The sequence below is a fragment of the Ranitomeya variabilis genome, chromosome 1 (assembly GCF_051348905.1).
Source record: "Ranitomeya variabilis isolate aRanVar5 chromosome 1, aRanVar5.hap1, whole genome shotgun sequence".
Taxonomy (NCBI): Eukaryota; Metazoa; Chordata; class Amphibia; order Anura; family Dendrobatidae; genus Ranitomeya; species Ranitomeya variabilis.
The window spans coordinates 875,841,236-875,867,397 of NC_135232.1; the positions used below are offsets into that span (position 1 = coordinate 875,841,236).

At 44.8% G+C, this 26,162-nt stretch overlaps 1 protein-coding gene across 1 annotated transcript; it reads right to left on the reverse strand.

Moving 5' to 3' along the window:
* Positions 1-1,926: 1,926 nt before the first annotated feature.
* On the reverse strand, positions 1,927-25,479 carry LAMTOR3 (late endosomal/lysosomal adaptor, MAPK and MTOR activator 3). Its single transcript, XM_077277768.1, has 7 exons — positions 25,104-25,479; positions 18,966-19,000; positions 15,283-15,317; positions 14,335-14,393; positions 7,888-8,021; positions 5,147-5,210; positions 1,927-2,580 (listed from the first exon to the last, which is right to left on the reverse strand). The coding sequence occupies exons 2-7, from the start codon at positions 18,972-18,974 to the stop codon at positions 2,507-2,509; spliced, it is 375 nt and encodes a 124-aa protein (XP_077133883.1). The 5' UTR covers positions 18,975-19,000; positions 25,104-25,479; the 3' UTR covers positions 1,927-2,506.
* Positions 25,480-26,162: the final 683 nt, after the last annotated feature.

Sequence of the window (26,162 nt, forward strand, 5' to 3'; positions counted from 1 at the left end):
TCTCGGCTTATACTCGAGAATATACGGTGTGTGTATATATATATATATATATATATATATATATATATATATATATATATATATATATATATATATATATATATATATATATATATATATATATATATATATATATATAAGAATTGAGCAGAAAGTAATGTCCAGCTCAAAAAAAGGGAGGCCACATCTTTACCTGCACCAAGTGCAGAAACCTGAAACTTAAAGAAAAAAAAATGATTAGGGTACACCTTGAAGCTGGTGAGATGGCTTTTACTAAATAACCTGTTATTTATATGCACTACTACTTGTACTTACAGTAGGGTACATGTTCATTTTATTTCTATTGGATTTGCCAGTTTATTCATATAGAAAATATTAACCGTTTGAGAAACCTCAGAAGTTGTACAGGAAATTAAATTATCATATACAATACAGGTTTAATGTAATAATTATTAAATGGTGCACATGTGTCCTCTTGAGAGGGGGACATTGCGGACACTGCAGGATTGTAAACCTATGCAGCATAATGGTGTGTGTGTTTCCACTTTATCGTCCATCACATTAATTATACATTGACCCCCAAAGACCCTCGTTTACAATGGCACCAATAAGTTTGTGACTGTCCTCCCATGAAGCACCTAGGACATCTTGATGCCACTGACTAAAGAAGAGCAGCTTTCCTCCATGAGCATCGTCCGTCCACCCATTACTTTACTGGAACGAGTTTATGCCTTTCCACACGCAGAGCAGAATGAGTACCACACAAAATTACTGCTGGCATATTTTTTCCCCTAATTTTATACTATAAATCTTAAGACTACAAGCCTTGCTTCCTCAAGAGATGGTGGTGAGTGCATTATATTATATAATCAAGCGTAGTAGTTATAGAAAAGGACGTTGCACAATGGTCCAATGCTGACATCTAGTGGCGAGATGTTTATTACAGGTATCTGAGCTCTCCCCATGGTCACTGCTCTGTGCCCTCATCCTAGGTTGAAAGTTCACTGAACACAGCAAGCGATTATAGTCTTAATGTGTTGGTAAGAATGTGTGAGTTGTTTTAGTACTATAAAATATCCCCTTAATGTTTTCTTCTATTTTTCTCATTGTTTACCAGCAGATACTGTAAATTGGGGGATGTGTAGGAAGGTGGACATCAGCTTCACTGTTAGGGTACTGTCACACAGTGCAATTTTGATCGCTACGACGGTACGATTCGTGACGTTCTAGCGATATCGTTACGATATCGCAGTGTCTGACACGCAGCAGCGATCAGGGATCCTGCTGAGAATCGTACGTCGTAGCAGATCGTATGGAACTTTCTTTCGTCGCTTGATCACCCGCTGACACCGCTGGATCGTTGTGTGTGACAGCGATCCAGCGATGTGTTCGCTTGTAACCAGGGTAAACATCGGGTAACTAAGCGCAGGGCCGCGCTTAGTAACCCAATGTTTACCCTGGTTACCAGCGTAAACGTAAAAAAAACCAAACAGTACATACTCACATTCCGGTGTCTGTCCTCCGGCGTTTCAGCTTCTCTGCACTGTGAGCGCCTGCCGGCCGGAAAGCGAGCACAGCGGTGACGCGGTGACGTCACCGCTGTGCTTTCCGGCTATGGCGCTTACACAGTGGAGAGAAGCAGAACGCCGGGGACAGACACCGGAATGTAAGTATGTACTGTTTGGTTTTTTTACGTTTACGCTGGTAACCAGGGTAAACATCGGGTTACTAAGCGCGGCCCTGCGCTTAGTAACCCGATGTTTACCCTGGTTACCCGGGGACTTTGGCATCGCTCCAGCGCCGTGATTGCACAGTGTGACCGCAGTCTACGACGCTGGAGCGATAATCATACGACGCTGCGACGTCACGAATCGTGCCGTCGTAGCGATCAAAATTGCACCGTGTGACAGTACCCTTATATGCGCACTCACACTGATCAGTCACCCTCTATAGTGACCATGAGGAGGCCTAACAGCAGGGGGAGCTAGAGAGGAAATCGTTCTAGCAGTGTTCTGGATTTTACCTGTCACTGCAGATCAATGTCATTTTAAGCAGCTATGAAAACATCTAGAAAGATCTGCAGAGGTTACTAAGACGCTCACACATCATCATTGACCCTGTGCACACAACGTCCTAACTCACAGTAGGTTTTATATCAGCAAGTTAAAATTTAATGTGGATTCGCATAGAAAAGCAACATAGAATACAACTGATCCAAATATATGCCTCTTACTGTGTTACACAGGAATTTGCTGGTTAATTGCCCACTGTAACTACCACTGGTTACATCTCCGTAGTTGATCGCTCTTTCACTTAGGGTGAATGTCAAATGTTTGGATTGAAGCACCCTAATAATACAGAACTTCTCCTCCATTTCCTTAGCAGAGAGGAATATTACTCAGTGCACTGGAAGAAGTACAAGTACAAAGTGTTTCATTGCATTGGAAATGACAACTTTTTTTTTTCCACACCAAAAGTTCGTGACTTATTTTGAGAATCCCACAGATCAGGAATTCTCCACCACTTGCCGAAGCTCTTCAAACAAGGGGCCAAGCTCTTTTTCCAAACTAAGGATTAGACCTAAAATAAAAAAGGATATTAATAAAGTGAAAATTGAATGCAGAAGTCCTTTTTTGCATCTATATTCCAGCTGATGACAGTGAACAAGCTGCTGTAGACAATACGTGTACTCAGATTTCAGGGCAGAAAGTGGGAACCTGACATTTTCCATTGCTCTGCATAAAACTGCAGCAAAAAGGCAGAAATGATAGTAACAGCTTATCTGGGAACTGCTCTTTGTCCAACTGCTTAAAGGGGATATCTAGGGAAAACAAGTTATCTAACTTTCTGATCTTCCCGCACTGTTTGGAAGAATATGGAACTTTAATGTTCGTTACAAAATGATACTAATATAATGCAGATAGAACTACGACGTGACTATTTTGAGCCAGTTGTGATGTTGGTTAGTGGCTGATAACTGGTCAGTGATGACTAGCCTCTGAGCAATCTTAGGTCAGATGAACAATATGGTAGAAATAGTGCTGTATGCGTCTGAGACCAGTTATTGTTGTGTAATTACTACTGTAGTGGGTTCCAGACATCTTCCATTCAGAGTACACATGAAGCCAATACATTTTGCCTAAAGGGACTCTCCAATGACAAGTTATCACTTATTGATTAGTAGGGGGAAAACGAGGAGTTTTATCCCCAACAGGATACTTTTATCCTCATTAAAATTGAGCGGCAGTGCACATGACTGACTTCAGGACCATTCACTCTCTATGGGGCTGCCGGAAAAAGCTGAATGCAGCATTCAACAGTCCCATGGGAAGGAGTAGAGCGGTGCCGAGCATCCCTACTGCTGCCCCTTTCTAATGGACATAAAAGGGCCCCCTTTTGTTGATCGGTGCAGGATGGACTGGTCATATCTACACCGATAAGTTACCAGCTATTTTTAGAGAAGGTGATTACAGTGGCACGTAAAGTTTGGGCACCCCTGGTTAAAATTACTGGTATTGTGAACAGTTAAGCAAGTTGAAGATGAAATGATCGACATTAGGCCTAAAGTTAAAGTTGTCACATTTCTTTTGTATTTTAAAGAAAAAATAATTGTTTTATCTTTTACATTGCACAAATTGCAAAAAGGAAAATGGGTTGATGCAAAAGTTTGTGCACCCTTGGAGATGTGTGTGCTCAGATAACTTTGACCAATATTGCAGACCTTAATTAATTTGTTAGGGTCATGGCTTGTTCACTGTCATCGTTAGGAAAGGTCACAGCTTTACAAAAACCCAGCCTCATCTATCCTTATGCCATAAAATAGCAGCCATGGGTTCTTCTAAGCAGCTGCCTAGCACTCTGAAAATGAAAATGGTGGAGGCCCAAAAAGCAGGAGAAGGATATAGGAAGATAGCAAAGTGTCTTCAAATTGCCCTTTCCTCGGTTCAAAATGTAACTAAGAAACTGCAGTTAATAGGGGGTGAAATAAAAGAAAAAGTATAAATTCTATGTGCACGCACATAGTGTATATTTCAAAATAATGCCTAACAGATTCCTCCCAGATATTTGCAGTAGGGTGTGGGAAAGATTTGGCAAAATCTCATCCACTTTCCTACTACTGTAATATGCAGTCTAGTTTCTGAAAGGAAAGCTGCAGTTTATCAGTCCTGAATAAACATAAATGAAAAAAAGGGTTGTGCAGATTGAAAAAAAAAAAAAAAAAAACAACTAAAATTCTTCAGATATTTAATCTTAGGCTAGGTTCACATTGCGTTAGGGCAATCCGTTTAGCGCTAGCGGATTGCGCTAACGCAATGTATTTTTATGGATCGCGTTTGGGGGTCGCGTTAACGTCCCCGCTCTCGCAGATCCCCGATCTGCGAGAGCGGGGAACGGACCTCGGGCGCGCCGCGGACGCTGCAAGCAGCGTCCGAGGCGCGTCACAGAAGAACGGCACATCACTAGCGCGAGCCGAAAAAGGCACGCGCTAGTGATGCGCTGCTGGCGAAATTAACATTGCTGTCAATGGGTGCGCTAACGGACCCGTTGCACGGCGTTAATTGCGACATTTTCGCCGTGCAACGCTGTCCGTTAGCGATCACCCATTAACGCAATGTGAACCCAGCCTTACTAACATGCCTGAATCACCAGATATCTGCCCCGGCTTAAGAACTCCACTATTGACCCTTTGCTGGCATGTCATAAGTGCTGTGAGTAAAGGGGGTTGTCAGACTGTCTCATTTCAATAACTGAGCCAGCCCCCCTAAGGAGGCTGGCTCAGCAGTTAGCCAGCCCCTGTAAGCTGTGAACAGCACAAAGAGGAGAGAGGATGCTTTATCCTGTGTCCAGCACAAGTTAGTGTTGAGAATTGGAGACCAGAGCACTTTTTTGAAGTCCAGTATAAGTTTACTGGTATTTTTTGTAATGCTATTGCACTGACTGCACAATTTAAATTATTTTCTTTCAGGGGTTAGTAGTTGTATCTCATCAACTCTGACAAAATCCAGGAACTATTTCATGTAAATGGGGACATGGTAGATTGGATTTTCACCTCTGCTTCCAGGTGGGATATTCTCCTTTTTCACAACAGAAACACACAGCACATGTTATCTGGCTAGACATGCACATAGTACACAAGGAAGCATACCTGTATTGGCATTGCTGCTAGCTATGAAGCTCACAACTAATGGCAATCTGTTAAACTGGACAACCTGAAACATAAATCAATAGCTTATGGACAACAGAAATTAAGTGATACTTATAGCCTCCATATTTCCAAGCTGCTTAACCCCTTAATGACCAGGAGCATATTTGGTTTTGCATTTTCATTTTTTGTCCACTTCTTCCCACAAACATAACTTTTTTCTTTTTCCGTCAATATGGCCATGGGAGGGCTTGTTTTCTGTGGGACGAGTTGTACTTTTGAACAACACCATTGGTTTTACCATGTCATGTAATAGAAAACGGGAAAAAAATTCCAAGTGCGGTGAAATTGCAAAAAAAAAGTGCAAACCTACTCTGGTTTTTTGCTTGGCTTTTTTTCTAGGTTCACTAACTGCTAAAACTGACCTGTAATTATGATTCACCAGGTCATTACAAGTTCATAGACACCAAACATGTCAAGGTTATTTTTTATCTAAATGGTGGAAAAAAAATATTCCAAAATTTGTAAAAAAAAAAAAAAAAAAAGTTGCCATTTTCTGAGACCCGTAGCGTCTCCATTATTCAGGTTGGATGAGGGCGTCTTTTTTGCGCACCCATCTGACATTTTTATTGATACCACTTTGGTGTAGATACGATCTTTTGATCGCCCGTTATTGCATTTTATTGCAATGTTGCAGTGACAAAAAAAAACTAATTCTGGCGTTTCAATTGTTTTTTCCTCGCTACACAGTTTACCAATTGGATTATTTTTATATATTGATAGATCGGGCGATTCTGAACACGGCAATACCAAATATGTGTAGATTTGATTTTTTTTATTTTATTTTGAATGGGGCGAAAGGGGGGTGATTTGAACTTTTAATATTTTTGAAATATTTAAAAAAAAAAAGAAACAGGTTTTTTTTTTTGTTTTTTTTTTCACTTTTTACTGGCTTCAATAGTTTCCCTAGGAGACTAGAAGCTGCAGTTGTCCGATCGCCTCTGCTACATAAAGCAGGGCTGCAGCCCTGCTCTATGAAGAAAATATGCTCACTTGCTATGAGCGCTGACCACCAGGCAGTGCTCACAGCAATCCAGCAATGAAAACCACAGGGGTCTCCTGCTGACCCCGGGTTGTCATGCCTACCCATCAGCGACCCACGGTCATGCAACACGGGCGCTGATGGGAGGAGGTAATGATGCGCTTCCTGCGCATGCATGTTAAATGCCGCTGTCAGCGTTTGACAGCGGCATTTAACATGTTAACAGTTGCGGGTGAATCGCGATTCCACCAGCGGCTGTTCCGGGCACATGTCAGCTGATCAGATCAGCAGTCATGTGCTGGAAAAGGTGAGGGCTCATCGCCGGAGTCCGCACCGAACAGGGGGAGGCGTCCAATGACGGACTATGTCTGTCATTGGACGTTAAGGGGTTAAAGGGGTTTTCTATTACGTAAATAATGTTTTACTGTACAATGAACATGGAAAACACTTTCAGTGGATCCCTTTCAGCCTTAAAGGGAACCTGTCACCTGAATTTGGCGGGATCGGTTTTGGGTCATATGGGCGGGGTTTTCGGGTGTTTGATTCACCCTTTCCTTACCCGCTGGCTGCATGCTGGCCGCAATATTGGATTGAAGTTCATTCTCTGTCCTCCGGAGTAGACGCCAGTGCAAGGCAATATTGCCTTCTGCAGGCATGTACTCCGGAGGACAGAGAATGAAATTCAATCCAATATTGCAGCCAGCATGCAGCCAGCAGGTAAGGAAAGGGTGAATCAAACACCCGAAATCCCCGCCCATATGACCCAAAACCGGTAACGCCAAATTCAGGTGACAGGTTCCCTTTAATGTGTGGAATGCATGGACAGTGACTTGTGGACCACAAAGAAAACAGTGGGATCTGGCTAATATCAGTGCAAATCAGGACAGAAACAGTGGTTCTAACAGCAGGATGGGCCTATTAATATGTCTATTACCACCAGAACTTTACACACAATCGTCATAACAAATGGAATTAAAGGATAAAGTGTGTCATAAGGGTGCAGCAAGTTCTTTTCAGAAAATCTTGCACCACTGACACAATTTGTTATAAGTGAAACAAAGCACGCTTTACTCACCCTCCCCCAGTTGCAGGACTGAGTCTCTACCATAGATCCCAGTACCAGATACTGGCTGCAGCGCAGACGTCACGTCGACAGCACGGCAGCCAATCGGTGAGCTCAGTGGCTTGGCCCGTGTACATGGAACTCTGTTGATGTGACGTCAGCGCTGAAGGGAATACTGGACACAGATGTCGCCCTGGCACAGAAGAGGGCGAGTAAAGGTGCGTTTGCACCAACCAACTCTGCAATGTTTTTATAACAAACTGCACCCAGGAATAAAGGTTTTCTGAATGGGGACAAACCCTTTGAGAACTTTGGAAAATATTTACAATCTTTCTACATATCTGAAGCTAACTGCATAGCAACACAGACCTGGTGAAACTGTAGTATCCATATTCTAAAAGACAGTTATAGTGGTAGTACATTTTTAATAAATACATATCCGATACACCTCTAAGTACAACAAAACCAATACCTGGGAAATAAATAAAATACCTGCCCCCAAAAAAACTCTAAAGCAGAAGAAGATATCATTTCAGGATATAGAAAGGTTAAATCTGGTGGGATGAGCACGTCCATTACCGGTTGTGATAATCGCACCCAATGTTCACAAAGCTGTACTGGGTCTACAGCCTTACCTACCTGATACGTGTTGTAGTAACATATGATGCTTTTGTTTTTGGAGAGTCCCAGCTTGCTTCCCTGGTCAGTGGCCAATGCAAATGTGGATAGGAAACATGGCCTCAGAGCATGTTCTGGGGAATTCTCATTTGCAACTGATTAAAGAAAACAGCAATGAGCGTTAGGATTATAGAAATGTTCACATTGAGACTCCTACTTTTGATAGATGAGGTGCAAGAACCCCAAAATAGCTGAAAATAAATGGATGATTCTTGCTTGGCTTTATATCATAAGTCATGTGGCATGGCTCTTTACCACCCTGGAGCAAATGCATGTACAGTGGGTACGGAAAGTATTCACACCCTTTTACATTTTTCACTCTGTTTGATTGCAGCCATTTGGTAAATTCAAAAAAGTAAATTTTTGTTCTCATTAACCCCTTCATGACCGTGGGATTTTTCGTTTTTCTGTTTTCGTTTTTCACTCCCCTCCTTCCCAGAGCCATAACTTTTTTATTTTTCCGTCAATTTGGCCATGTGAGGGCTTATTTTTTGCGGGACGAGTTGTACTTTTGAATGACACCATTGGTTTTACCATGGCATGTACTAGAAAACGGGAAAAAAATTCCAAGTGCGGTGAAATTGCAAAAAAAGTGCAATCCCACACTTGTTTTTTTTTTTTTGCTAGGTTCACTAAATGCTAAAACTGACCTGCCATTATGATTCTCCAGGTCAGTACGAGTTCCTAGACACCTAACATGACTAGGTTATTTTTCACCTAAGTGGTGAAAAAAAATTCCAAACTTTGCAAAAAAAAAAAAATATATAAAATTGTGCCATTTTCCGATACTCGTAGCGTCTCCATTTTTCATGATCTGGGGTCGGTTGAGGGCTTATTTTTTGCGTGCCGAGACGGCGTTTTTAATGATACCAATTCGGTGCAGATGCGTTCTTTTGATCGCCCGTTATTGCATTTTAATGCAAATCGCGGCGACCAAAAAAACGTAATTCTGGCGTTTCGATTTTTTTTCTCATTACGCCGTTTTGCGATCAGGTTAATGCTTTTTTTTATTGATAGATCGGGCAATTCTGAACGCGGCGATACCAAATATGTGTAGGTTTGATTATTTTTTTATTGATTTATTTTGATTGGGGCGAAAGGGGGGTGATTTAAACTTTCATATTTTTTTTATTTTTTTCACATTTTTTTTTACTTTTTTTTTTTTTTTAACTTTTACCATGCTTCTATAGCCTCCATGGGAGGCTAGAAGCAGGCACAGCCCGATCGGCTCTGCTACATAACAGCGATCATCAGATCGCTGTTATGTAGCTAAAATGCAGGTGTGCTGTGAGCGCCGACCACAGGGTGGCGCTCACAGCCACCGGCGATCAGTAACCATAGAGGTCTCAAGGACCTCTATGGCTACAATATACAAGCATCGCCGACCCCCGATCATGTGACGGGGGTCGGCGATGCGCTCATTTCCAGCCGCCCGGCCGGATGCGGTAGTTAAATGCCGCTGTCTGCGTTTGACAGCGGCATTTAACTAGTTAATAGCGGCGGGTGATCGCGATTTCACCCGCCGCTATTGCGCGCACATGTCAGCTGTAAAAAACAGCTGACATGTCGCGACTTTGATGTGCGCTCACCGCCGGAGCGCACATCAAAGCAGGGGACCCGACATCGGACGGTATAGTACGTCCGATGTCGGGAAGGGGTTAATGTTCACTCTGCACCCCATCTTGACTGAAAAAAAAAAACAAATGTAATTTTTGCAAATTTATTAAAAAAGTAAAACTGAAATATCACATGGTCATACGTATTCAGACCCTTTGCTCAGTATTGAGTAGAAGCACCCTTTTGAGCTAGTACAGCCATGAGTCTTCTTGGGAAATATGCAACAAGTTTTTCACACCTGGATTTGGGGATCCTCTGCCATTCTTCCTTGCAGATCCTCTCCAGTTCCGTCATGTTGGATGGTGAACGTTGGTGGACAGCCATTTTCAGGTCTCTCCAGAGATGCTCAATTGGGTTTAGGTCACAGCTCTGGCTGGGCTAGTCAAGAATGGTCAGAGTTGTTCTGAAGCCACTCCTTTGTTATTTTAGCTGTGTGCTTAGGGTCATTGTCTAGTTGGAAGATGAACCTTTGGCCAAGTCTGAGGTCCAGAGCACTCTGGAAGAGGTTTTCATCCGGGATGTCTCTGTGCTTGGCTGCATTCGTGTTTCCTTCAATGGCAATCAGTGGTCCTGTCCTTTCAGCTGAAAAACACCCCTATAGCATGATGCTGCCACCGCGTTTCACTGTTGGGATTGTATTGGGCAGGTGATGAGCAGTGCCTGGTTTTCTCCACACACATCACTTAGAATTATCAACCAAAATGATCTATTTCTCATAGTCTGAGAGTCATTCGTGAGTTTTTTTTTTTTTTTTGCAAACTCTATGCGGGCTTTCATATGTCTTTCACTGAGGAGAGGCTTCGGTCGGGCCACTCTGCCATAAAGGCCTTACTGGTGGAGGGCTGCAGTGATAGTTGACTTTGTGGAACTTTCTCCCATCTCCCTACTGCATCTCTGGAGCTCAGCTACAGTGATCTTGGGGTTCTTCTTTACCTCTCTCACCAAGGCTTCTCTCCCACGATTGCTCAGTTTGGCTGAACGGCCAGGTCTAGGAAGACTTCTGGTGGTCCCAACCTTCTTCCTTTTAAGGATTATGGAGACCACTGTGCTCTGGAGTACTGCAGAAATTCTTTTGTAACCTTGACCAGATCTGTGCCTTGCCACAATTCTGTCTCTGAGCTCCATGACCTCATGATTTTCATTTGGTCTGACATGCACTGTGAGCTCTTATATAGAGAGGTGTGTGGCTTTACAAATCAAGTCCTATGAGTTTAATTAAACACAGTTGGACTCTAATGAAGGAGTAGAACCATCTCAAGGAGGATCACAAGGAAATGGACAGCCTGTAACTTAAATAAATATGAGTGTCTGAGCAAAGAGTCTGAATACTTACGACCATGTGATATTTCAGTTTTTCTTTAATAAACTTGCAAAAATGCCTACATTTCGGGGGGGTGGAGTTCAGTCAAGATGGGGTGCAGTGTACATTAATGAGAAAAAAAATGAACATTTTTGAATTTATCAAATAGCTGCAATGAAACTAAGAGTAAAAAATGTAAGGGGGTCTAAATACTTTCCGTACATACTGTACCTGTATGTTCATACTGGGGTCTACACGTGTGGAAGGGGCTCAGCCTGCTCCACATACCAGCTTCTATACAGCACCTGTTTGCAACAGCAGTGCCCGGCAGTGATGAGCGAGCATGCTTGAGTGCTAACAGAGCATGTCTGGTGTGCTCTAATACTATGCTTGAGTCACGACAGCTGCATGTCTCATAACTGTTTGATAGCCGCAACACAGGCAGGGATTGCCTAATAAACAGGCAATCCCCATGCGTGTTGCAGCTGTCGAACAGTTATGTGATATGCAGCCACAGTGACTCGCGCATAGCATTAGAGCACATCAGAGATGCTCTATTAGCACTTGAGCATGCTCGGATACCACCTTATCTAAGAACCCTTGCTCATCACTAGTGCCCAGTGCTTGTTCCTATTGCTGCTGTTTAGCTATGTGCTGCTGTCAATCACTGACAGTGGCAGTTAAATACAGCAATCATTGTTTTGCAGTATATAGAATGAGAAATTAAAAGATCATAATTTTCATGTCCTCCAAGGCTGTTTTTCCACGGTCAGGAAACCTGCGTAGAGCCGCAGCGTCAAACACAGAGCATCCAGATGTTACAGCATAGTGGAGGGGATTTCATGAAATCCTGTCTCCACTATGCGTTAAAAGACGCAGGCGGAAGACCAACGTAAACGGACATGCAGCACATCTTTTCAGAACGCAGCATGTCTGTTTACAATGCGTCGACGCAAAGGTCACATGCGTAGTAACTGCGTAAACGCAGCTTACTACGCATGTCTACTAATTTACATGCTGGCTAACCTGTCCCGCCGCCGGAAGTCCGCGTCCACTGCAGTTCTCGCGATAGAATTATCTTCGGTGGTCATCTACAAGCTCTGCTATGTCTGGATGTCAGGCATCCAGATGTAGCAGAGCTGGACTAGTCGTGGGACACTCGTTATTAAATGGACTATGTCGGGGACAGGGAGTAAACTGTTGGTTTATTATTTTTTATCTTTTTCAGGAGAAAGAGGGCGTCGCAGGAATGAGCGTACAATAAAGATATCAAAACTGTGTGGTGTTTTATTTCATTAAAATATTTTATTCTGTTGACTATTGCGAGATTGGAGTATGCTGCAAGGAAGCTTATTGCGATACATTGGTTGGATGAAAGACCACCAGGAAAAAATAAATTTAAAAATTAAATAAATGTTATTGTCCTCATGGAAAGGAATACATACATCAACAAGAGAGACCAGAATACAAAATTTGAAAATGTGTGGGGTGGATGGATGGATTACCCAGGCGTGGCATCTGCTGAGTTATTGCAGAGTAGAATGGGGGTCGTTTAGTTGCTTCAAGGGGGACTTCTACATGTACAGGCGTGTTTTTGTAACGATTGGTACCATCTTTCAAGAGGTGATGTTGTCAGATGGTTTTATTGGATATCGGGCACGGGATTGGGGGGGTTGGTTAGGGTGTAAGGGTGTCGTTTAGTAAAATGAAAATGTATTAATAGGTCTTGTATTCATTGTACCTGTCAGGAAATTGTGTCAGACTGTGTTATTGGCTTGTCATATGCTTGAATAAAAACTATGTGATTTAAAATAAAATTTAAAAAAACAACACACTTTATTCTGCATGTGTGTGTTTTATTAACCCTTTCACAACTATAGGATTAGTAATGGTATGTATCTTATTAACGCCTCTCCAATACTAAGCCGGCTTAATGTCACCTTGCAAAGGTGACATTAACCCCTTATTACCCCATATGCCACCGCTACAGGGCAGTGGGAAAAGAGAGGCTAAGCGCCGGAACTGGCGCATCTTACAGAATTTGCGCCATTTCTGGGGCGGCAATATCCATGGCCCCTCTCTAGGCTATGAACATCAGCCCGCAGTCTGCTTAGCCTTTCTGGCTATAAATTATAGGGGGACCCCACATAATTTTTATTTTTATAGCCAGTAAAGGCTAAATATACAGCTGCAGGCTGATATTCATAGCCTGGGAAGACTCATTTGTATTAACCCCCTCCCAGGCTACAAACATCCGTCCCCCAATTGCTGGCTTTCCCTCTCTGCCGCAGAAAATTGCGCTGGAGCCCACATCATTTTTTTTTTTTTTAATTAAACAAATATTGCGTTTAAGGCCGGGTCACACGTGCGGGAAACTCACACGAGTCTCTCGCCTCAATACCGGGAACTGCCGCCACCACTCGGGAGCGGAGAGTGCGGCTGCATAGAAATACATGTAGCCGCACCAATCCGCTCCCGAGTGTCGGCGGCAGTGCCAGGTATTGATGCGAGACTCGTCGAGAGTTTTTTGCATGTGTGAACATGGCCTAACTCTTTATTACCATTTTATTATGTTTACTACTAAACATCGGGCTCGGTATTATCTATCTATCTATTGTATCCATCTATTATCTATCTACCGATATATCTATCTAGCTATCTATAGATATATCTATCTACAGATAGATATATCTATGGATAGCTAGATAGATAGACATATCGGTAGATAGATGATAGATATAATAGATAGATGATAGATCTATCTATCGATTGTATCTTTCTATCTATCAATCGAATGTATCTGTGTGTCTAAACATTATTCTTCAATGGAGTACGTAAATGAAGAGGTGGGACAAGAAATAACATCACAATTCTTTTTTTTGTATATCTTTTTTAGCTTACAAGAACACACACAAATACGCATATGAAAAAGGCATCAAAAACGCAGGTGACCTGCCAGTGACCTCAGGTGCAGATTTTACCTGCGTCAAATCCTGACCATGGAAACATACCCAAAGAGGACTAAAAAATAAAGTAAAAAAATTGTATTATTATTCAAATCATACTTTTTCCCCTTTTAAAAATAATGAAAGTGGTTTCCAATTTCAGATTTTGATGCAGTTTTTGAAGCCAAGACCAAGAGTGGATTAAAAAAAAGGAGACGTCTACCTTTTATTATTCATTCCTGGCTTTAGCTTCAAAAACCACATATAAAAATCTCAACATGGAATCAAACCCTTAATTTCAATTATCATTATGAGTCAAGTGTTCATAATGACTAGAACGAATTCCAATATCGGCAGGAATAAATCTCCTGGTCAGATAGGTCCTTGTGTGCACAACCGTGGTTCCTCATATCCACATCATGAATTTGGAAATTTGAGATAAAAGTTGATATGTGTAACCTGGCTGTAAGAGTGGGAATATGGGCAGAGAACCATATTACAGCAGAACTGCCAGCATAGACAAGTATGTCCATCCTAGTTCCTTACCTTTAATTACAGGTACCCCATCTCTGTCTGACACTACAATGGCATGGAGTCCTTCAACACTAATAAAACAACAATCAAAAAGGTTATGTTGGTAACGGACATTACTTACTACACAATAGAAACCGCACATCAGACTGTACATCGTCAATGAGCCAGCGCATGGGCATCTGGATCAGAAATAAAGGACCCCTAGACCAGGCTGTATCGTCAGAGGAGGGCAGGAGTATTGTCATTCAGACCTCAGCCATACACTTGTGAGTTAAAGGGAGCCTGTCACCCCCAAAATCGACAATGAGCTAAGCCCACCAGCATTAGGGACTTATCTACAGCATTCTGTAATGCTGTAGATAAGCCCCGAAGTATCCTGAAAGTTAAGAAAAAGCGGTTAGATTATACTCACCCAGGGGCGGTCCCGCTGCGGTGGGCGTCGTGGTCCGGTCCGGGGCCTCCCATCTTCTTACGATAACGTCCTCTTCTTGTCTTCACGCTACGGCTCTGGCGCAGGTGTACTTGTCTGCCCTGTTGAGGGCAGAGTAAAGTACTGCAGTGTGCAGGCGCTGGGCCTCTCTGACCTTTCCCGGCGCCTGCCCACTGCAGTACTTTGCTCAGCCCTCAACAGGGCAGACAAAGTACGCCTGCGCCAGAGCCGTAGCATGAAGACAAGAAGAGGACGTCATCATAAGAAGATGGGAGGCCCCGGACCTTGACACCCATCGTACCGGGACTGCCCCTGGGTGAGAATAATCTAACCTCTTTTTCTCATCTTTCAGGATACACCGGGGGCTTGTCTACAGCATTCCAGAATGCTGTAGATAAACCCCTGATGCTGGTGGGCTTAGCTCATCGTCGATTTTGGGGGTGACAGGTTCCCTTTAAGGTCTTAAATTATTAAATGTAATTACATATTAGCAATCATTAGTCATAAAAAAAACTACGGAAAGAAAGTACCTGGGAAGTTTTTTGTAAAGGAACCTTCTCAAGTCCTAGGAAAAGAAAACAGCAGATGAGTATGGGTCCCCATATCGAAGCAATAATACACCAGAGTGTGAACAACCCTTAAGGGATGAAAAGTTCTAAACAACATATTACTCAGAGGGTAACTAAAGCCTTTTAAGTGATGTATTAAAACATGACTGTTAAAAAGTTGTCAAGAATTAAAATTACTATAGTGGACCTGTATTGTTCCAATATATAGAAGAGTTTCCTGATATTGGAACACCTCTCCAATCAGCTACAAATGCTCATCCTTTTTATATCCATACACTTCCCTATCTAGATCACGGCTGCAGCCCATGAATCTATGTAGCGCTTTATATATCTATTTTATAATAATAGATCCATATCCTAGTATCATTGTCCCCATCAGAAAAATATATAAAAAAAAAAAAAAAAAAAAAAAAAAAAACCCCCACCACACTACAATTACCTTCCTGCTCTCCCTAGCAGCGTCTTGTTCCGGCCCAGCAGCTGCTTCATGCTTGTAAGCAGCACATGGCAGGGTCGTCAAGCGCTGTTTACAAGCAGAGGACAGCTGTCGGAATACTCACTGCTCTGAATGCCTGGACTATGTGCGTGGAGGGCAGTGAGTATTCATTGCTCTTTAATAGTGGGTACAGTGTCAGCCGCTGGCTTCCTGCAGCTGCTAGGCTTTCACGTGTCACCGCTACTAAAGAGAATATTTACTTATCTCCACTCCCAGCCACCGCCTGCTGTCACTGTTATTTGCAGCAGCAGGTGTAGGCTGATGGGAGTAGTATTTCCATTAGCCACCGCATGCTCTCGCTATTATCAGTTGGATATAACTCACGCAGGGGAAAATTATGAGAGTTGTCTTCAGCACCCGGCGCCGGGGAACAGCGCTAACTGTACCACTGCTTCCCAGGTCTTGTCCTTTTAAAAGATCAGTGACATGCACATAAGTGCCTTCATTTTTTCTAATAGAAACAATCTGTGTACTAGGACACATTCGCAATGAAGTAAAATGACGCGAAGTCCATTGGTGCGATTTTGGATGACGTGCCATGCTATCCACCAATGAGACATGCTGACACAGATGCAGTCGGGTGACCAGGATTGGCTGGTGATTCGGAGCAATAGGAATGAGGTCAGCGGTGAAGGAAATATGCACATGCGCTGATGCCTGCGTTTTCACTATGATCTGATTGGAGACCTGTCTCTATGATGCTGTATAAGAGAGAGAGCGAGAGCGAGAGAGAGAGAGAGAAAAAAAAAAAAAAAAATCCCCATTGACGTGCATAGGGTTTCGTGTTCCGGCCGATCCTCGACTTTTTGCAGTAATCGGCCGATTTCGCCCGACTCGACTTTTCAAAAAGTCGGGTTTCGCAAAACATGACTCGACCCTAAAAAGGTCAAGGTCGCTCAACCCTAGTGATAACATGATTGAAGTGGAGGTATGTGTATATACTAATTATAAGATTGACTGCTTGTTTGTGGTTGGCCAAGTTATAGCTACTGTGAATGGTCCATGTTAAGGATTTTTATTGGATACATAATATACATTCATTTATCGGTTTCTGTCTAGATCCTATCACACTGAATCAAATGCCTTAAAAAGGTCCAGCACTCCATTTTTGCTATCATTATAACCCTGGTCCCTTAAGGAAGCCTGTATAGGCAAAACAGTTTGGAGGAGCTATGTGTGTCTTTTAGCATCTTAAGTGGCACCTGTAGGAAAGAAAATGAATAGATCTATAAAGGGCTACATAGATTCATGGGCTGCAGCCATGATCTAGATAGGGAAGCATATGGATATATAAAGGATGAGCATTTGTAGCTGATTGGAGAGCTGTTCCAATATCATTCAACTCTTCAATATACAGGAAGAATACAGTATATAGTAATTTTAATTGTTGACCACTTTTTAATGAAAATTAATAAGAGTCATGTTTCAATACATCTCTTAAAGGGAACCTGTCACCCCCAAAATCGCGGGTGAGGTAAGCCCACTTACTACACAATAGAAACCGCACATCAGACTGTACATCGTCAATGAGCCAGCGCATGGGCATCTGGATCAGAAATAAAGGACCCCTAGACCAGGCTGTATCGTCAGAGGAGGGCAGGAGTATTGTCATTCAGACCTCAGCCATACACTTGTGAGTTAAAGGGAGCCTGTCACCCCCAAAATCGACAATGAGCTAAGCCCACCAGCATTAGGGACTTATCTACAGCATTCTGGAATGCTGTAGATAAGCCCCCGATGTATCCTAAAAGATAAGAAAAAGACGTTCGATTATACTCACCCAGGGGCGGTCCCGCTGCTGGTCCGGGTCCGGCACCTCCCATCTTCATCAGATGACGTCCTCTTCTGGTCTTCACGCTGCGGCTCCTGCGCAGGCGTACTTTGTCTGTCCTGTTGAGGGCAGAGCAAAGTGCTGCAGTCTGCAGGCGTGGGGCTTTCTGACCTTTCCCAGCGCCTGCGCACTGCAGTACTTTGCTCTGCCCTCAACAGGACAGACAAAGTACGCCTGCGCAGGAGCCGCAGCGTGAAGACCAGAAGAGGACGTCATCTGATGAAGATGGGAGGCGCCGGACCCAAACCAGCAGCGGGAACGCCCCTGGGTGAGTATAATCTAACGTCTTTTTCTCATGTTTCAGGATACATCGGGGGCTTATCTACAGCATTCCAGAATGCTGTAGATAAGCCCCTGATGCCGGTGGGCTTACCTCACCCGCGATTTTGGGGGTGACAGGTTCCCTTTAAATAGGGTTTATTTACCCTCTGGATAATATATCCTATATCAAGAACAGGATGAAATGCTTCACAATGATAACCAATGCAAAGTGGAAATCCTGTTCTCTTGACAGGTCCTGGAGGTAACACCATCACCTACTATGGCATATCCTGTGCATATACCATAAATTCTGGAGTGCACAAAGACATCATTTGGGGGGTTGGTGCTGGTCTCTGCATGCCGGGTATTCATGGTACAATACACACTGACAGTGCACTCTGTTGCAGGTTCGTTACTACCGATCTGATTCGGCACAAAAGTGCACTGTCTTTGTGCACCAACCCAGCCCCTGAAACGAGCGTCACTGATGAGGCTTTGTTTCAGGGAGGGAGCAGAGACCTCAGCCTCTACCCTCTGATGATACTTCATTTAAATATCCCAGCATGTATTGGGGTTCTCAAACTAAGAATCATCTAAAAAAAAAGTTGTAAATAAAAAAGACAAGCCGTTAGATAATGCAGTTTGGGAAGGATAGGGAGTTTTTACTTCAAGTAGATTAGAAAATAGATCAGGTTATGGCATTAAATAGATGGGGGTTTAGGATGAAAATTAAGTTTTATTTTGGTTTACTACTGTATAACCTGTCACCGACAGAGCTATTAACAGCTGATCGGTGGGGGTACCGGACCACCACTGAGCCAATACTGATGACATATATCCCAAATGGAAGGTCATCAGTTTCATTTGCCCAGAGAACCACTTTAAGGATAGAAAGGCAGACAGTTTCCGCTGAGAAGCTTCAATCACACTAATTGAGACAACATACGTAAACTACTGTATATGGCCCAACTTTGTAAATGACTCATAGGGTATCTATACCCATATACAGTAACATGAAGTTAGACTACAGAAATGTAAGGCGAGAATACTACTTACTTCAGCCATGTTTTCTCTGCACAATCACCAAGAACCTATAGAAAACAGAAACCACACATCGTTGATGAAGACTGTACATTAGTTGGAAAGATACTGCAGACTTTCTATCTCCATCCTTGTGTCTATTACACTATACTTTCAAGTACAGAGAGCGAGCATGTCACTTCTTTAACCCGCTTAGTGTTTCTGAACCCTGAACTTGTTAACACTTTGACATGGAGGTGCATTATGCTCATTTTATGGTGTGCTCTTGCATTGCTTGTTTGGGCAGATTCCGCCTTAAAAAAAACAAAAACGCAGTGCGGACATACACGTAGTAGTTTTTTCAGGAGCCCATGACAGCACAACGAGAGAGGGGATCCGCCCTTCAGGGACAGGAAACCTACAGACATAAAAGGGCGGTACCTCTCTCCCGCATCAGTTGGTTCCAGAGCATGAGAGGACCCCCTTGGTTAGTAACACAGATACAGTATAAACTTTGCTACAATTCATCATGTGAGTGAACATAGGATTTAAATGAGAAACGAGAGTGTTGAGCCATCCGAGAAAATAGGGTAGGGAATATAAGGGTGCTGTCATGGGCTCCTGAAAAAACACCGCTACCGGTAAGTAGCTTACGTATTCATTCAGTCGCCATGACAGCACAACGAGAGACTTTCAGAGAAGTAAGGAAAAATTAGGGAGGGATAACAGCTTCAAGTACCCTTCTCCAAAACGTTAGGTCGGAGGCACCACCCAAATCTAACCTATAGTGCTTAAGAAAGGTAGATGGAGAAGACTTGGCTGCCTTAGGCTACGTTCACACTAGCGTTGTGCGCCGCTGCGTCGGCGACGCAACGCACGCAAAACCGCGTCAAAACGCACGCAAAAACGCTGCGTTTTGCGACGCATGCGTCGGTTTTTGCCGAAAATCGGACGCAAGAAAAATGCAACTTGTTGCGTTTTCTTGGTCCGACGCTTGCGGCAAAAAAGACGCATGTGTTGCACAACGCAACAAAAAAAAACGCATGCGTCCCCCATGTTAAGTATAGGGGCGCATGACGCATGCGTCGCCGCTGCGTCGCCGACGCAAACCCGACGCACATTAGCTTAACGCTAATGTGAACGTAGCCTTACAGATGTCTTCAATCGACACATCTGATCTCTCCGCCCAGGATGTAGCCACAGCTCGAGTGGAGTGAGCCTTTATACCTTCTGGGATTTCCATGCCACCTGCTGAATAAACGGGAGAGATTGCCTCCCTGATCTATCTGGCTAGTGTGTTTTTAGATACTCTAAGGGTACCGTCTCACAGTGGCACTTTGGTCGCTACGACGGCACGATCCGTGATGTTCCAGCGATATACATACGATCTCGCTGTGTCTGACACGCTACTGTGATCAGGGACCCCGCTGAGAATCGTACGTCGTAGCAGATCGTTTGAAACTTTATTTCGTCGCTGGATCACCCGCTGTCATCGCTGGATCAGTGTGTGTGACACCTATCCAGCGATGTGTTCGCTTGTAACCAGGGTAAACATCGGGTTACTAAGCGCAGGGCCATGCTTAGTAACCCGATGTTTACCCTGGTTACCATTGTAAATGTAAAAAAAACCCACTACATACTCACCTTCTGATGTCTGTCACATCCCTCGCCGTCAGCTTCCCGCACTGACTGTGAGCGCCGGCCGTAAAATAAAAGCAGAGCACAGCGGTGACGTCACCGCTGTGCTGTGATTTACGGCCAGCATTGACACAGTCAGTGCGGGAAGCTGACGGCGGGGGACGTGACAGTCACCGGAATGTGAGTATGTAGTGTTTTTGTTTTTTTAACATTTACAATGGTAACCAGGGTAAACATCGGGTTACTAAGCGCGGCCCTGCGCTTAGTAACCCGATGTTTACCCTGGTTACCCGGGGACTTCGGCATCGTTGCTCGCTGGAGAGCAGTCTGTGTGACAGCTCTCCAGCGACCACACAACGACTTACCAACGATCACGGCCAGGTCGTATCGCTGGTCGTGATCGATGGTAAATCGTTTAGTGTAACGGTACCCTAAGACCCTTTCTAACTCCCTGATAAGATATAAATAAAGAGTTATCTTTTTTCCAGGTATCTGTAACTGAAATACATTTAAGAAGACATCTTCTTACATCTAAAGAATGAAATCTATATTCCTAATCATTAGTAGGATTAGAACAAAACGAAGGTAGGACCACCTCTTGTGACCTATGAAATTTTGAAGCAACTTTAGGAAGATAAAGGGGATCAGGTTTCATAATAACTCTATCCTCCCTAAACTGCATGTATGGAGGTTGCCTAGATAACGCCTGTGGATCACTAACCCTTCTTGCGGACGTGAGTGCAACTAAGAGGGCTGTTTTAACCAACAGAATTTTTATCGGGACAGTATCAATAGGCTCGAATGGGGCTTGCGTTAAAGCTGAGAGTACAAGATTTAGGTCCCATAGAACCATTTTTTGTTTAATGACTGGTCTGGATCTAGTAACTGCTTTAAAGAACCTGGATATCCAGTGATTGCTGGTTAAGTTAGAACTGTATAGCGCCCCCAGAGCCGACACTTGAACTCTGAGAGTGCTAGTGGCTAAACCCATTTTTAGGCCCCTTTGTAAAAATTCTAAAATTTGGTTAATAAAAGGTTTCTGGTCAATCTGCGCTCCTGAACTTGATAAAAAATGTTTCCAAACCCTGACATAAATGTTTGTCGTGGAGGTTTTCCTACACTTTAGAAGTGTATTCACAAGATCTCGAGAAAACCATTTCCCCCTTAGTAGTGACCTTTCAAATTCCACGCTGCTAGGTGTAAATTGTCTACTCGTGGATGGAGAACTGGGCCCTGGGAGAGGAGATCTGGTAATTCTGGGAGAATCCAAGGTTGGGTAATAGACATCTTCCTCAGCCAAGGAAACCACGACATCCTGGGCCAGAACGGGGCTATCAGGATTACTCGGGCCCTGTCTTCCCGTATTTTCCTCAGAACTATAGGAATTAGGTTTAGAGGGGGAAAGGCATAAGCGAGACTGAAGTGCCAAGATATTAGAAGAGCGTCCACTGCATACGGGTTGTCCCTTGGATTTAAGGAACAGAATTGGTGTAGTTTTCTGTTTCCTCGGTTGGCAAAAAGATCTATTTCTGGACATCCCCATAAATGCACGATCTGATTGAAGATGGCCGGATTTAGTGACCAGTCCCCTTGTCTGAGTTTGTTGCGGCTTAGATAGTCGGCCATGTATTGAGCTTTCCCCTTATGTGAAGAGCCGCAAGAGAAAGTAGGTGATTCTTGGCCATCTGAAAAATACGATCCGCAACCTCCATTAATGAACCAGACCGCGTACCTCCTTGATGGTTAATATAGGCTACGGTTGCCTGGTTGTCCGAAAACAGCCTGACGTGTCGACCCTGTAGGGGCATAAGAAAACTATTTAACGCGCGCTCTACCGCTAACAATTCTTTTAGATTGGAGGATGAGTTTTGTTCAGACTGGGACCACAGTCCCTGGACCCAATTATTCTCCCAGTGTGCCCCCCCAACCCTTGGGGCTATCATCAGTAGTTATTATCCGCGTAATATGATTTGTCCAGGGAACCCCTCTACGAAGATTGGTATGTGCGTCCACCAATTTAATGAATGAATAGTTTCAACAGATAGTGAAAATTTACTTTCAAGATTAGCTCCTAGCCGACGAGAATTATGTAGGACATCCCACTGCAGTGTTCTGGTGTGAAACTGAACCCAGAGAACTGCTGGAATACAAGATGTAAGTGAACCCAAAAGTGACATCGCTCCTCTTACGGAGACTAAAGGATTACTAATCATTCTGGTGGCCAGCCGTTGAATACTATCCACTTTTGAATCCGGCAGGCGACATTCCTGCTAACTAGAGTCTATGATAAGACCCAAAATTCCTGTGATTTTAAGGGTTGCAAACAAGATTTTTTGAGATTAATGATCCATCCTAATTTGTGCAATGCTGATATCACTTTCCCCAATTGGTCTTTACAATGTGATTCTGAATATCCCACAATCAATAAATCATCTAGGTAGGGAATTATTAATATGTTCTGTTCATGAAGGTGCGCCATAACCTCTACCATGATCTTAGTAAATACACGGGGTGCAACTGCAACACCAAAGGGAAGTGCCTAATATTGAAAGTGTTCTACTGTGCCGGCAAGTGAAACCGCCACCCTAAGAAAACGTTGATGATCTACATGTACTGGGACATGATAATAGGTGTCTTTTACAGCTAAGACAACCATGAAGCAATTGTTAAAGAGAAGCTTTATTGCCGTCTTTACAGACTCCATTTTGAAGGATGGGACCAGCAAAAATTCATTCAGGCCTTTTAAGTTGATGATGGTACGATATGATCCATCAGGTTTTTTGATCTCGAACAAAGGGGAATAAAACCCCTTACCTCTTTCTTCCGCGGGCAGTCTAATCAGAAGGGCGGATCCCCTCTCTCGTTGTGCTGTCATGGCGATTGAATAAAATGAAGCTCTGTTGTCCCTGTAGTTGCTCACGGCCAGTTAGTCAGCGCTGTAATCGCCCACCGCTCCTACTGACGTCCTGCTCTGCGGTGTGTGTGCACTCTGCATATGTCAGTAAAGGGAGTGATTACGGTATACTGGGTGCTGCCTGCAGATAACTGGGGGACATTAGCACTGCACTGCCAGTAAGGCCACGTTCACATGTTCAGTATTTGGCGAGTTTTTTTTACCTTGGTATATGTAAGGCAAAACCAGGAGTGGGACAATCAGAGGAAAAGTATAAGGGTATGTGCAGACGATCAGTAAACGCTGTGGGTTGGATGCTGTGTAGTTGTGCAGTGTCCAGATGTTGCAGCATAGTGGATTGGATTTCAAGAAACCCCCATCTCCATAGACGCCCGTGGCTTCCCTGCGGAGACAGACATACAGCGAGTCTCTCCAGACTGCAGCATGTCTCCACAAGAGAAATCTCACCCGTACAATGTATGGGACACGGTGATTCTGCACAGTGCAAAGAACACAGAGGAATCACCTGCGTTCAATAGACGGCAGAGGTTTGGATGCAGCGGACGTGTGCTCATACCCAAATACAAACACGTCACCACTTCTGTGTTTATCACCCACTTCTTGTTTTTGGCTTATAGATACTGAGGTAAAATACTGAAAGTGTGACCGTGGCCTTAGACCTATGCATTTCCCCGCAGATTAGTGCTCGGACTGCAGGTAAAGGTTTGTGTTGTATTTAAATGACAGCTTTACTTTGGGGAGGTCGATGTGTTCGGGGAATTGAGGCCATTGTGGTCACTACTTCTTGCCTGAAACCAAATCAGTAAGTGAGCAGAGAAGGAGCATCAGCCCTGCCATCACCACAGGGGCCCCCCGCACAGCCCCGCCATCGCCACGGGGGCCCCGCACAGCCCCGCCATCGCCACGGGGGCCCCGCACAGCCCCGCCATCACCACGGGGGCCCGCACAGCCCCGCCATCACCACGGGGGCCCGCACAGCCCCGCCATCACCACGGGGGCCCCGCACAGCCCCGCCATCACCACAGGGGCCCCGCACAGCCCCGCCATCGCCACGGGGGCCCCGCACAGCCCCGCCATCGCCACGGGGGCCCCGCACAGCCCCGCCATCGCCACGGGGGCCCCGCACAGCCCCGCCATCGCCACGGGGCCCCGCACAGCCCCGCCATCGCCACGGGGGCCCCGCACAGCCCCGCCATCGCCACGGGGCCCCCGCACAGCCCCGCCATCACCACGGGGGCCCCGCACAGCCCCGCCATCACCACGGGGGCCCCGCACAGCCCCGCCATCACCACGGGGGCCCCGCACAGCCCCGCCATCACCACGGGGGCCCCGCACAGGCCCGCCATCACCACAGGAGCCCAGCACAGCCCCCTCATCACCACAGGAGCCCCGCACAGCCCCGTCATCACCACAGGAGCCCCGCCATCGCCACGGGAGCCCCCGCACAGCCCCGCCATCGCCACAGGGGCACCGCACAGCCCCGCCATCACCACAGGGGCACCGCACAGCCCCGTCATCACCACAGGGGCCCCCGCACAGCCCCCTCATCACCACAGGGGCACCGCACAGCCCCGTCATCACCACAAGAACCGGGACAGGAGAAGAAATTCTCCAGCACTCACCGCTGCTTTCTAGCCCGTGACTGCTGAGATCAGCTGACGGGAAGTCCCGCTCACATGATCTGCTCACGTGCACGAGTCTTCCTGGAGCTCGGGGCGGCCATGTTTGTTGAGGGCTGGGCTGCGGCTGATTTGGTGTTTGGTTGTGGGAAGGTATGGAATATGGTCGCTCTCTTCTCCGGTAATAATAGTGGCGCCTACAGCCACCACAGCGCCGTCTCCATAGCAAGTATTAACGCCTTCAGGAGCTGACTGCCTTAACCTTTCCACTCTGGCAGTGCTATGAAGAAAGCCCTCATATTAGGAAGCCCATTAGTGGGTGTCCCATTGCGCACTGAGGACGTATTGGGGTGCGTGCACTAGGGTTTGTGCCGGCCGTGCTCTGTGCCCGTGTTGTAGCCACACTCTGTCTGTGGGCGGTTAGCTCTGGTCAGGTGGCCGCTCTGCAGCCGTGTAATAAGGCCGGATGGGTGTAGCGGATGCCTGCGGTATATATATGCGGTATATCTATGCGGTATATCTATGCGGTATATAGGGCAGCGCGGGGCCTTAGGGCTCATACACACAGGGAACATGAAGCGCTGCAGTCAGCCAAGCGACCCTCCCACATTGACGCCCCCATTACTAACTCCATGGCACGGTTGGAAATAAACACAATTAATAAAATCCTTTATTTGAAATAATAATCAACACTGTTTTACACATTTATTTAAAACTAAAAAACAAAGTTATATTCGCCTTACCTTACGCCTAATCTATTGAAGCCTATGTCACCTGTAAAAAAAACAAAAAATAATAAACAACCATACCTGTCTGAACTGAAAGATAAGCCAGACTGTCCCATGCCGTAATCCATGAGCATGATGCAGCCGTCCATGTTGAAAACCAGAAGACAATGACGAGCGGTGATGTCAGGAAGGTTACCACAGGTCACTGAAGCTGCGTTCCCAGGCTCACTAAGGGTATGTGTCCATATTCAGGAAACGCTGCGTTTTTGACGCAGCGCTGAGCCGCAGCGTCCAGATGTTACAGCATAGTGGAGGGGATTTAATGAAATCCCGT